Raw genomic sequence first — 13,321 nt, forward strand, 5'->3', positions numbered from 1 at the left:
AAAAAAAAAAAAAAAGAGAAAGAGAGAGAGGAAGGAAGGAAGGGAAGAAGGAAGGAAAGATCATTTCAGAGAACATGACCAATAAATGTATGAAAAGATGTCCAACCTTACTAGAAACAAAGTGTCTAGTTTCCTGGGGCTGCTGTAACAAATCACCACAAACTGGGTGGCTTAAAACAATAGAAATTTACTCTCTCACAGGGCCGGGCTCAGTGGCTCAAGCCTGTAATCCCAGCACTTTGGGAGGCCGAGGCGGGTGGATCACCTGAGGTCAGGAGATCGAGACCACTCTGGCTAACATGGTGAAACCCTGTCTCTACTAAAAATACAAAAAATTAGCCGGGCGTGGTGGCGGGCGTCTATAGTCCCAGCTACTCGGGAGGCTGAGGCAGGAGAACGGCGTGAGCCCGGGAGGTGGAGGGTGCAGTGAGCCGAGATCGCACCACTGCACTCCAGCCTGGGCGACAGAGAGACTCTGTCCCCCAAAAAAAAAAAAGAAATTTACTCTCGCAGTTCTGGAGGCTTGAAGTCTGAAATCCAGGTGTCAGCATGGTTGGTTCATTGCAGAGGAGATGCTGTCTGTGCCTCTCTCCTGGCTTCTGCGGCTGCTGGCAGGCCTTGGTGTCCTTGGCTTGCAGGTACCTCCATTGTCACATGGCCTCCATTGTCACATGACATTCTTCCTGTAAGGACACTACTACTCAGCCTTAGGGCCTACACTAACCCAGGATGACTACATCTGAAAACCACATCTGGAAACCCTAGTTCCAATGCAGGTCACATTCTGGGGTTCTGAGTGGACGTGAATTTTCGGGGACACTATTCAATCCAGTACACTAGGGAAATGCAAATATAAAGGACATGGGCCTGGTGTAATGGTGCACACCTGTAATCCCAGCACTTTGGGAGGCCGAGGTGGGTGGATCATCTGAGGTCAGGAGTTCCAGATCAGCCTGTCCAACATGGTGAAACCCCGTCTCTACTAAAAATGCAAAAATTAGCTGGGTGTGGTGGTGCCCACCTGTAAGTCCAGGTACTCGGGAGGCTGAGGTGGGAGAATTGCTTGAACCTGGGAGGTGGAGGTTGCAGTGAGCCAAGATGGCACCACGGCACTCCAGCCTGGGAAACAGAGCGAGACTCCATCTCTAAATAAATAAATGACATGAAGAAGACCACTTCACTTCCATCATACTGGCAAAAATGGAAATGTCTGTGTCATGGGTTGCATTCTACAGAAGTAGGTGGTGTTTTGGGGGGCAAGATGTTTATTAGGAATCATTTCCTGTGAGAGGAATCAGATGGAAGCAATGCTGGGCAGAGGCAGAAATCCAACTGCACTGCAGGCCCAGCAAAGCTTTAGTCAATGTGGTGGAGGCCTCTGAGTGAATATTGCTCCGAGAATGTCCTTCATGGTGCTGAAATGGCTGGGCTTTTTTATCCCTAGAAGTGCGCTGCTCCAGAATGATAGCCCTAGGGCAAGGTGGCTTTCTGTCGCTGAGACAGACCTTGAAGGAGCTGATGGCCAACTGCTGACCACACTCCTGTGACCTGGCAGCAAGTCCTTCCCTGAAAAAGGATGTAGGAAGCACACTTATGTCTGACAATACGGAGAGGTTGTCTGAATGAAGAACGTGGAAGGCTGAAAAATGATCCCTCCAAAGATAACCATGTCAAATCTCCAGAAGCTATGAGTGTGACCTTATTTGGAAAAAGACTCTTTGCACATGTGATTATGTTAAACGTCTTGAGATGAGAGAATCCTGGATTATCTGGGTGGACCCTAAATGCCATCCCAAATGTCCTTATAAGAGAGAGGTGGAGGGAGTTTAGCCAAACCCACAGAAGTGAAAACAAAGGAGGCAGAGATTGGAGTGATGTGGCCACAAGCCCAGGAGTGCCTGCAGTCACCAGGAGCTTGGAAGAATCAAGGACAGGTTCTCCCTGGAGCCTCCAGAGGGATCACAGCACTGACAACTCCTTGGTCTTGACCAGTTAAACTCATTTCTGACTTCTGACTTACTGGATAGGTCAGAAGAATCCATTTCTGTTGTTTCAAGCCATGTTACACTTCATGGTAACTCATGGCAGCTACAGGAAACGAATGCAAACAGCAACAGGAAAATTGCTGACGGGGTGCAAATGGGTGTACTCGGTTAGAGAATCCACCTTAAGGGGCAGCTGTGGGGATCAAGAGTTCACACCTATGGAATATTTGGAAGAGTGCCTGGAACACAGTCCCCCTAATATTGGCTGCTCATACCCCCACTGCCTGCTGAGATCTCCTTGAAGGGAACGCCTCGCATGAAAACAAGGAGAAAGCCCCCTCCAATGGCAGCCCCACCACCCACCTCAGATCAGAATGCAGCTTCTGCCTGCCCCTGCCTCCCCACTGCACCTGGTGTAGCCCACCAGAGACTGATCTTTGGTCTTGCCCCACCTGTCACCTCGACCAGGCTGGACACCCCCAGGATCTCCAATCTCCTGGCCTTCCAGAGAACGGGGAGAGCTGAGGAGAATGGCAGCACCTCTCTTCTCCACGTTTTAGGGAAGAAATATCCCTGAAGCCTAGATCTACTTGCTGGACAGAGATCAGTAAAATGGGATGGATATGCCAGGCTGATTAGATTTGTAATGCAATGGGGCCCCATGGCTGTGTACCCCAAAAGGGCACCAAGGTCCTTGGGGCTCCCTTAGGTGGATTTAACTTGCTTTACTCAACAAGAACACATTTCTTAAAACGTGCACACTGCATGTATATAGCATGTTACACTTAAACCTAGTTTTAGAAAGGTGTGCTTAAAGGTGATTTTTTTTTTTTTTTTTAGACAGAGTTTCACTCTTGTTGCCCAGGCTGGAGTGCAATGGTGCAGTCTCGCCTCACTGCAACCTCCGCCTCCCAGCTTCAAGTGATTCTCCTGCCTCAGCCTCCCAAGTAGCTGGGATTACAGGCATGCATCAAAATGCCTAGCTAATTTTGTATTTTTAGTAGAGATGGGGTTTCTCCATGTTGGACAGACTGGTCTCGAACTTCCAACCTCAGGTGATCTGCCTGCCTCAGTCTCCCAAAGTGCTGGGATTACAGGTGTGAGCCACTGTGCCCGGCCAAAGGTGAAAATTTTTATAAAGCAATAAAGTGGCCTGTACGTGAGGAGTTATATTCATAGCTCACAGCCTTATCTCAAACTTTCCTCCCAGCCCTGCTCCTCCCAGAAATAAATGCCCTGAAGGCCAGGGGTTGTGCCTGACTTCCCAGGCTGGCCCCTCCCTGGTAATGTGCTAGGTCCTCACACCTGCACCTGGGACTGGTGGCACTTGGGAAGGGAGAGCCACAGGTAGGCCTGCCATGGCACTTATGGGGGCTCCTTCTCCAGTGTGGAGCCAAGAGAACAGGAATCTGCTCCCCTGGGCTCAGACATCAGAGAGGCTGGATCTCCGAGGCATGGGGAATTAGTACCTCCAGGGCAAGCCCTTCCTTCTATGGATGGGGAACGGGGACCTGACTCTGAGTTACCGTCCCCCAGACCAAAGCCCATCCCACTAGCCTTCTGGTCTCTTCCCAACACCTGAGCTGGAAGGAGTTTTTGTCTTCTGAACCAGATATCCACTCTGAGTAGACGAGGCTTTTATAGAAAGTGACAGATCTAGGAGGCTGTGGGCACCTTTCTGGGACAGCTGTGTGTACTTTGCACTAGAGGTAGGGGACCTTACAAAATTATATCCTTCAATTCAAATCACCCCCCAGGGAGATGATAGCATGACAGCAAGCCACCTGTGGCTGGAACCACAAGAAGGCAAATAAATGGGTTTTCTTGCACATTTACCTGCCCCAGGGAGAGTGGGACAAAGCAATTGGCTACATTAACAGTTTCTTTGGGTAAAAACAATGTTTCTGTTTCTCATTTGTGTTTTCAAGCTTGCATAAGTACCTACTATATGTCTGGTCTGGATCAGTGATACATAATTCTGGGCTCTAAGAGCTAAAAGTCTGTAAGTGGAAACCAATCATGGTATATATATCATGTTAAATAGAAGTATATGAGCAGGTTCTATGGGAACACAGAAGGGGAAACAAGAAAACTCCTGGCGGGGTGGGAGGTGTGATCATTAATTCAGGTTCTGAGGGATGAAAAGAAGTTTCTCTTGGGTCGCACAGGTGATGGGGGGGACATTGTTACCCAAGAGCACAGCCAGCACTCCTAATCTCACCCGTCTAAGGCAGCCTCATGCCTAAAAAGGCAGGCAGAGAAGGGCCTAGTGTTCAGGGAGAGTTGGCAGGGGTGGGTGTGCATGAGAGGAGGCTGCAGAGGCCCCATCCTAGGAGAGCCAGGCCAAGCGGGTTCTGCTGTGGGCTGTGGGGAGGCTTTGGAGGACTGTCCACCCAAGGACATTTTAAGGGAAGGGGGGCTATTTCAGATGGAGGAGAATACAAACCCAAGAGGCCATCAGAAGCTGGAGCGAGTAGAAGCGGGATTGGAAATGGGGGACAGCTTTAAGAGTTGGTGAGCTGGGATTTCAAATGTAACTTAGAGGGAGAGCCAGGGAAAGGGGGGATTTTATGCCTTTTCTCTACCCCGTGCCTCACTCTTTGCCTGACACGCACACCTGGTCCATGGAGGAAGGTAGCTGGTGGGTGGATTGGGCACCTAAGCTGGTAGCACTGGGCCCAGGAAGTGGCAGAGACACTGAGTATGTAGCAGATGTTTTCCACTCTCCAGCGATGCCCATCCGAGGGGAGAGAGAATGCAAGCGCAAATAGGACAGGCCACCTCCGGGTGGCTGCAAAACAACGCTCCCCAGACACGGAGCCATCTGCAAGAGCAGCCCTGGCTGAGCGCTGCACACAGCTTGGCCAATGGTGGGTTTGTAGGGGCAATGAGACTGCAGATCGGTGAGGACGAAGGCCCCTGTGCACACACACTCTACCCCTGTCCCCAACCGTGTGCCCATCCCCTGCCTTCTTGCCCTTCCTTCTCTTCCAGACTCACTAGGGACCCATCTCTCCTTTCCTTGAGAACTTGCTCCAGGTTTTGCCAACTTTATAATACCCAGGAAGGCCCTTTCAATAGACTGCTGGACATCTGGGAGGAGTTGAAGCCAGTGGCACTTTGCTAGTGGGGACACTGTCACAGGTCTCTTTGAGAGTCTGATAAAAGTATAATCTATGCAGAAAAAGCAATGCCCCTCTGCCCACAAACATGGAATTCTGCATAAGATCTCAAGGGCCTTGAAGCCCACCTCCAAGCAAAGTGGGAGAGGGATGACAATGTTTGAGGTTGTGGTGGGTCTGGAGAGCCTGGCCCGAGGAGAGGCTGTGCCCTTTTTTTTTCTCCCTAGGGAGATTTTTGAAGAGGGGCTCTTCAGGTCAGGAGGAAGCCACAGCCCCCAACCCAGTCCCCACTTTGAGGCTTCAGGCAGGGGAGGGACAGCCTGGGAACCGGTCTGCCAACCAGTTTAACCGGGACTGGTTTCGACTCAGGGAGTTCAAAGGAAGCTGGGGTGCACCCCGTCCTACCCAGCCTGCCAATGGAAGCAGCAGCCCTTAACTCTTTCCTGGTTGTGCCCTGGGCAACATCCAGGTGGTGGTCCATGCTGGAGAGGGGTCTGCGCCTCCTCAGAAGATGAAATGGGTGGGGTGACCCTGGCTATAGCTGGGAAGTGCAACCAGACACCCAAGAGTGGGGAAACTAAGCGAGAGCCTCCTGTGCTCCCTGACCCCAGATCTCCCTTGGGATTCCCTCCTCCTGCGTGGCGGTCCCTGGAGAACCCTGGCTTCTGGGTGGATGCAGGGGCGCTGGGATTGGATTTCTGGCATGATGAATATTCATCAGCTTGAGCCGGCCTCTGCTTCTGTTTACTTAGCCGGGAGGGGCTGGGTTTCAGGTTCACCTTGACTCCAGGAGCTGCAGCAGAGCAGGTAACAGCTCTTGCACCTGTTTCTCTTGCACCTGACGTGCAGCTGCTCCTACCCACCTCTCCTGGCTGAGCCTTGCCTGATACAGCAGCCTGGAGGCACCACTTGCTTCCCGAGTCTCACCCTCCCAGGCAGCTCCTACACTCAACTGCTTCTCTAGGAAAGGTCTCACCTCCAGCCTGGAGCAGTCGGGATTACAGGTACAGGCAGAGGGCTGGTGGATGGGGAAACCAAGGCATAGACCCCAGTCAGAGTACCTGGTTCTGCCTCCAGGGCTGACAAGCCCAGCAGGAAAGAGGAACCCAGGCCTCTAACCTGGTCTCCACTCAAGACTCATCCCACTGGCCTCTTGGAGTCAATCCAGGCCTCCAACAGAGCTCCTGCTGAGTAGTTTTGTTAACCCTTGCTGAACTGGAGCCCACCCTTCTGACCCCCCAGTCTGGAGCATTTTTCCAGCTGTCTGGTAGGAACATCTCCCAATTCCTATCCAGGGTACCCCTGTCTCATCCTGCAGGCCCCCTAAGTGCCATCGGGGCCCTGCAGAGGGATGGGGGAGGGAGTTCTGGGGTTTTGTCTTACAACATATTAGCTGACTTGCTTCCCCTATCTGTCCCCCTGCCCCTCCACCTCTGCCCCAGTCAATGGTTAACTTGACCCAGCTCAGGAGGGGCCTGGCTCAGTCTGGGCAAAGCCCTTCAGAGCAGCTCACAGAACCCAGCTGGGATGGAGGGGCCTCTCCTGGGACACCCATGTGCATGCTATAGCGCTGGCCACCAAAGACAGGGGGTGGCAGGCTGTCCCATGAGGCCTTTCATGGCCCCAAAGCTGTGCAAACAACAGAGGTGAAGCTGGCATCCTCAGGGGCTGATTTCCATCATCCCTGGATTGCAAGGCCCCAGGGCAAGGGCCCAGCCCTTAGCTCGGCCAGCTCAGGAACCTGCACGAGCTAACTGCAGGGCCCACCATGTGTCACCAAATGCTGGGTCTGTTTGAAGTCCCAAGCACCTGCTCCCACTCCCCCAACCCCTTTCAGCCCTCTGTGATGAGGCACAGGCAGGCGGTTGTAGATATCTTGTTCTTTGCAACTTTGAGAAACTGGGAAGTTTGGATATCACATCACCTTTTTTGTTTGCTTGTTTTAAAAGCAAATCAGATTTTACACTATCTTTTATGATGACTATTTACAGATCCTACAGCTGGGTTATTTTGTAAAACAAAGAATAGTCCGCTAATTTTTCCATTTTGCAAACTCAGATTTCCATAAGTCAGGCTTGCTAATGGGGCAAACGCCTGCTTACTGGTCCCCACATGTCCTCCTGGGCAGAAGAGACAGGAAGGCCTGGCAAAAAGGGTATTCTCTTTTTTTGTTGTTGTTGTTTTTTGAGAAAAGAGTCTCACTGTGTCGCCCAGGCTGGAATGCAGTGGCATGATCTCAGCTCACTGCAACCTCTGCCTCCTGGGTTCAAGGGATTCTCGTGCCTCAGCCTCCCGAGTAGCTGGGACTACAGGCATACGACACAACATCTGCCTAATTTTTTGTGTTTTTGTGTTTTTAGTAGAGATGGGGTTCCCCCATGTTGGTCAGGCTGGTCTTGAACTCCTGGCCTCAAGCAATCCTCCTGCCTCAGCCTCCCAAAGTGCTGGGATTATAGTTTGAGCCACTGCACCTGGCCTCTGGCAGAGTATTCTAGAGAGACCAGAGTACAAGGCTAGGATGCAAGGGCACCAGAGTTGATGCCTTGGTGGAGGCCCCAGGGCAGGGCACAAGGGCTGTTCCCATCTCTACAGTTTGCTGAGAAGTTCCTCGTGATCTGTGGCTCCCTTTATGCCAAGGAGAGTTAAGCCCCAGGTTTGCCAACTTGAAATACCTGTTAAAACAGGTGAATTTTAATGGCACAGGCAGAAGCCCTTTTCTCTCTGGAGCTAGAAAATCTGGTGGTTATGATAGTCTCAGGAGCTGGATCTTCTGTTTTTCCATTCCCCAAGTTCCTTGGCAGCCCCAAATGGGCAGTGGTGGGGCTGTGGGCCTCATTCCAGACAAGGCAGTGACTCGGGCACCCACAGACCAAGCAAGTGCCCTGTTCCTCCTTCTCTGCTCTCCCCCACCTCCTTCCAGAAACCCATTCTGGAACACTAAGTTCTGTACAAGGCTGTGCTAAGCCCAGGTGGGGCAAGCTGCCAAAACAAACCTCTCAGGCTGTCCCTAGGTGTGCTCACCTCTCCAGGGTGCCCTGGAAGTATTTATGGAGCCCCCCTCACCACTCCTTCACTTTCTGAGCGGGAGCTGCACAAGATCTCCCCTCAGCTTCTCTTGCTACTTGAGCCCAGCTAAAGGGACAGAGCTGGCAATGTGGGAGCTGCTTCCCAGACAGAGAGGTGGGAAGGAATCCACCGGCTGTGTGCTCTGAGGGAGGGGGTGGGGAGCAGGAGACCAGAGCACGAGGGGTATGGATGCAGGCATTCAGCTCATCGTAAAGTCTAGGCCTGCGTCGTGCTCTCCTCTTTCCTAAATTTGATATGCTCCCCCACCCCTAAAATAATCTATACTCATTATGGAAATTCCAGAAATCAGAAAACTAGAGAAGAGAAAGCATCCTCTACTCCTACATAAAGAAAGGCACTATTGGGCTGGGCACAGTGGCTCATGCCTGTAATCCCAGCACTTTGGGAGGCCGAGGCGGGCGGATCACCTGAGGTCAGGAGTTCGAGACCAGCCTGACCAACATGGAGAAACCCTGTCTCTACTAAAAATACAAAATTAGCCGGGCGTGGTGGCGCATGCCTGTAATCCCAGCTACTCGGGAGGCTGAAGCAGGAGAATCGCTTGAACCTGGGAGGTGGAGGTTGTGGTGAGCCGAGATCATGCCATTTTACTCCAGGAGGTTGTGGTGAGCCGAGATCATGCCATTTTACTCCAGCCTGGGCAATAGAGCAAGACTCTGTCTCAAAAAAAAAAAAAAAGAAAAAAAAAGGCACATCATTTGGAGTGTCTTTCTGGTCTTTTTCAAAAATGCAGTGAACACTTCCAGTTTTTAAAAGGAGGTGATACCCTCTAGCTTTCTGGTGTACACTGGCTGCGCCTTCCTTCCTGGGAGCTTTCACAGCCGGCAGCTAGGCATCCTGAGAACAAGACCACCGACCTCACCAGTCATCAGTGTTCCTCTACCTGTTCTGTCATTGATCTTCCTTCATCTAGCAGACTGTCATCTGCTTCTATCTTACATACCCCAGCAATCAATGATGTCCAGGCAACCTCCTCTCCGAGAAGTTCCGCTAGCTCATATAGTACCTTTGTGGAAATTAGTCAAAGGTGAGCTCCCAGGGAAGGCAGCTCCATGGTAGGACACATGGCCTGTGAGTGGAGAAGCCTGGATTTCAGCCCCAAGCCCCACCCTGCAAGGTACAACCTGTGATGATCATGTCTCCCCTGTACTTCTGGGATCCTTCTAACTGCTTTCTGCCTTTTTAGCTCCCCTTCCAACTCCTGTCCTTGTGGAAGCTTGGTGGGGAAAGGGAACCATCCCTTAGTAATTATTCCCATTATCATAAGTTTTACTTTGCAATGCATGGTTACCTCTGTGGGCAGGGATTAACAGTAGAGCTAAATGCTAGCGCTGGATGGGATGGGTGAGGAAACTGAGGCCCAGAGAGGTGGTAGCTTGCCAGTGGTCATGAGGCTAGGACAGCCCCCAGGACTTCCCACTCCCAGCCTGAGGATCTGACTCCTGCCTTAGGAAGAGCCCAGCAGCTACTTTAGCCCTGCTGGTCACCACTGGGAAGTTCAAATTGCTTGGAATGCCACTAATTATATTTAATTTTGTAATGAATTCCAAGCAAAATGCACAGGGCGTTTCCCTCCCTATGCTACCAGTAAATGGTCTGCCCATGCCTGGCAGCAGGGTCTGGTGGTATAGTGGGAAGTTTGGAAAGAGCATCAAAGGCCTGGATGCTGTGTGACTCAGGCAAGCTGTCCACCTGCCTGTGGCCCTGAGGGGCCTGGCAGGAATTATCTCAAAGCTCCTGACAACCCTGCAGGGCAATGGTGTGTGCCTGTCCCACTGCCTCTCTGTCTGGCGAGTGGCTTCCCTGTCTTGACCTTGACTTTGACCCTTTTCTTGTCTCACACTCTCCAAAAGCATTGTGTCACCCCACTGACCTGAATCTTGGGTTTATTCAGCCCTACCTTAAATTCTTTCTTTAATTCTTCTTCTTCTTTCTTTTTTTTTTTTTTTTGAGATAGTCTCGCTCTGTCACCCAGGCTGGAGTGCAGTGGCATGATCTCAGCTCACTGCAACCTCTGCCTCCCGGGTTCAAGTGGTTTTCCTGCCTCAGCCACCCGAGTAGCTGGGATTACAGGTGCGTGCCACTACGCCCAGCTAATTTTTGTATTTTTAGTAGAGCCGGGATTTCACCACGTTGGCCAGGCCTGTCTTGAACTCCTGGCCTTAGGTGATCCACCTGCCTTGGCCTCCCAAAGTGCCGTGATTATAGGCATGAAGAACCACGCCCAGCCCTTTATTTAATTCTTAAAACAGCCCATGATTAGGAGTCTGCAGCAAGCTGGTCCAAAGGCACCCACCCCCTTTTCCCACTGACCCCTTTGTCTCCCCCACCCTACTCCAGCAGAAAGCCCCATCCTTGGCTTAGGGAGCGCCATGACGACTGAAATTGGTTGGTGGAAGCTGACTTTCCTCCGGAAAAAGAAATCCACTCCCAAAGTGCTGTATGAGATCCCTGACACCTATGCCCAAACAGAGGGAGATGCAGAACCCCCGAGGCCTGACGCTGGAGGCCCCAACAGCGACTTTAACACCCGCCTGGAGAAGATTGTGGACAAGAGCACAAAGGGCAAGCACGTCAAGGTCTCCAACTCAGGACGCTTCAAGGAGAAGAAGAAAGTGAGAGCCACGCTGGCAGAGAACCCTAACCTCTTTGATGATCACGAGGAAGGACGGTCATCAAAGTGAAGGGCTGAGGAGGGTGCTAGCACCTCTTGGCTCCCTGCCATCAGCCAGATCTGAGACAGGACCTTGCCACGCTGGCCTCTTTGGCCATAGCTGAAGCTGTGGGGCCAGTTGATACCTGCTGGCAGGAAATGGCTGTTTTTTAGGTTTGTATTTATGTGCTGCCACTTTTGTAAGGCCTGGGAGATCCCAGGGTCCTCCACCCTCCCCCTGACCACATACAAAGGCACTCTAGTTCAAGGGTGAAAACTCTCACCCAGGAGGAACAGCCCTCCTTGAAGCAATGGCAGGGCCAGCAGGGAGGTGGGCATGGCAGGGAATGGAGAGAGTGAGCCAGACAGACTTCACCTCCTTACTGGACACAGGGTCAAGGGCGAGTTTCAATTGCTGCTCCCTTTACTTTCTCTACCTGTGACTACTCCCTGGACCAATCCTGAGGAGGGCACATTTTCCAGAAGCCACGTGATAGGGGCTGGTTTCTGTGGAGCCAGAGGCAGAGACCCTGAACTTGAGCTCACCTCCTAACACTGGCAGTAAACTTCCTGGAACTTTGCCCTCAGGTGCGGAGGGGACAGAGGACCCTGGCACTCTGTTAGGGTGCTGTAGAAGACTAGATTGATGGTAGTTTGGCCTGTTAGTTCCTGTTTTGGCCATGACTTTTGCAGGTGGCAAGTCACACACCCTCAAAGGGAAGCTACACAGGCCAAATCGGGGGAGTGGGTGGGGAATTTTCTCCTCTCCCTCTCCTACTATAATAGTATTTAAGACATATCAGCTCCAGAGATGAGTCCTGGAGCCTTGAATTTTGTTTAACAAAATAATTGTAGGTTTCTCTCTGTAATAACAATGCTGGAAAAGCAGAGAACCTCTTTTATGCTCATGTCTTGCATTTATTGAGATGACTGTTTCTCATGCCTTTATGTTCCTTCATGTAAGTAAAGTGGACCTTTGTGCTCAAACTGTTCCTTTCAAGCTTCAGGAAGGGTTCCCAGGTGTGACAATGTAGGAACTGAGTCACTAATTTTTACCATCAAACTAGCCTTAGTATGGGGATGGGGCAGCAGAAGGAGCTAGTTACACCTCAGTGGTCAGTTCTCTCCAGTCAACAGAGAGCCCGTCAGGTGCTCTAAGAGAGTAGGGCAGACCTTTGGTGATTGACCCCAAAGTTTCAGTGGTTTGGTTTGGGATTAAGATTCAAACTCTGGCTCTACCCCTTAGTAGCTGGGTGACCTTGGGAACATTTGCTTGTACTCTGAGCCTCAGTTTCCTCTTCTGTAAAAGGGGGCTGAAATAATACCTATCTCATAGGGAGTGGTCAGTATTAAGTGGCCTATGAGAGTCCCATAGTAAGTGCTCAGTTTAATACTGGTTTCCTTCCCCCTTCCTTTATAAGGAACTCCACCATACCCCACAGCTTTGGTTTAAGAAAAAGGAGAAGGTGGGTATGGTGGCTCAGGCCTGTAATCCTAGCACTTTGGGGGCTGAGGTGGGAGGATTGCTTGAGCCCAGGAGTTTGAGACCAGCCTAGGCAACATAGAGAGACCCCATGTCTAAAAAAAAAAACCAACCAACAAACAAAAAGTAGCTGACTGTGGTGGCACATGCCTGTAGTCCTATCTACTTGGGAGGCTGAGGTGGGAGGATTGCTTGAGTCCAGGAGTTCAAGACTACAGTGAGCCATGATTGTGGCACTGCACTACAATCTGGGTGACAGAACTAGGTCTTATCTCTAGGGGAAAATAAAATTAATAAATAAGAGAGGCTTGGCGCGGTGGCTCATGCCTGTAATCCCAGCACTTTGGGAGGCTGAGGCAGGCAGATCACCTGAGGTTGGGAGTTCAAGACCAGCCTGGCCAACATGGAGAAACTCCGTCTCTACTAAAAATACAAAATTAGCCAACTGTGGTGGCACATACCTGTAATCGCAGCTACTTGGAAGGCTGAGGCAGGAGAATTGCTTGAACCCAGGAGGCCGAGGTTGCGGTGAGCCGAGATAGCTCTATTGCACTCCAGCCTGGGCAACAAGAGCGAAACTCCGTCTCAAAAATAAATAAATAAATAAGAAAGAGGAGTTCTCTCTTAAGCTGTCACTTAACCTCATAAAGCTGTCACTTTATGAGGTTAGGTCCAGCTCTTTCTCAAGCCATAAGAGCTGGGAACTAAAAAAATGTTGGCCAAATCTCTGGAGCTCGTGGTAGAAACACAGGGAGAGACCAAGGTGGCCACTAAACAATGTGGTCCTGCGGCTTCCAGGTCAGCTCCTGGCAGGCTGCTGGGCCACCCCACCCCAGGAGCTGTTGCTCAGGGAATTTATTAGTGAAACAAACAGACCTATACAAGGGACGCTTTGTTAGGTGCCTCGTCCCGGCCAGGGGGACCTCAAATGATGAGTAAGGGAGACCAGGAGCTGGAGGGATGGAAGTCAGGCTCAGGGGTGCTGCCTTAC

The 13,321-nt window shown here is 51.2% G+C and overlaps 1 protein-coding gene across 2 annotated transcripts; it reads left to right on the forward strand.

Moving 5' to 3' along the window:
- Positions 1-5,884: 5,884 nt before the first annotated feature.
- Positions 5,885-12,913, forward strand: PRR15L (proline rich 15 like). Of its 2 annotated transcripts, none has more exons than XM_003827491.5 (2): positions 5,885-6,111; positions 10,538-12,913. In XM_003827491.5, exon 2 carries the CDS (start codon positions 10,567-10,569, stop codon positions 10,876-10,878), a length of 312 nt encoding a protein of 103 aa, XP_003827539.1. In that variant the 5' UTR covers positions 5,885-6,111; positions 10,538-10,566; the 3' UTR covers positions 10,879-12,913. The 2 variants fall into 2 exon arrangements, with proteins under 2 accessions (XP_003827539.1, XP_008951077.1); XM_008952829.4 differs by having other exon boundaries at positions 5,918-6,111; positions 10,535-11,744.
- The last annotated feature ends 408 nt before the right edge of the window (positions 12,914-13,321 follow it).

This window comes from Pan paniscus, chromosome 19, assembly GCF_029289425.2.
Source record: "Pan paniscus chromosome 19, NHGRI_mPanPan1-v2.0_pri, whole genome shotgun sequence".
NCBI classification, from domain to species: domain Eukaryota; kingdom Metazoa; phylum Chordata; class Mammalia; order Primates; family Hominidae; genus Pan; species Pan paniscus.

Coding starts and splice junctions, on each gene's coding strand:
- PRR15L (XM_003827491.5), top strand. CDS start 10,567: ATGACGACTGAAATTGGTTGGTGGAAGCTGACTTTCCTCCGGAAAAAG.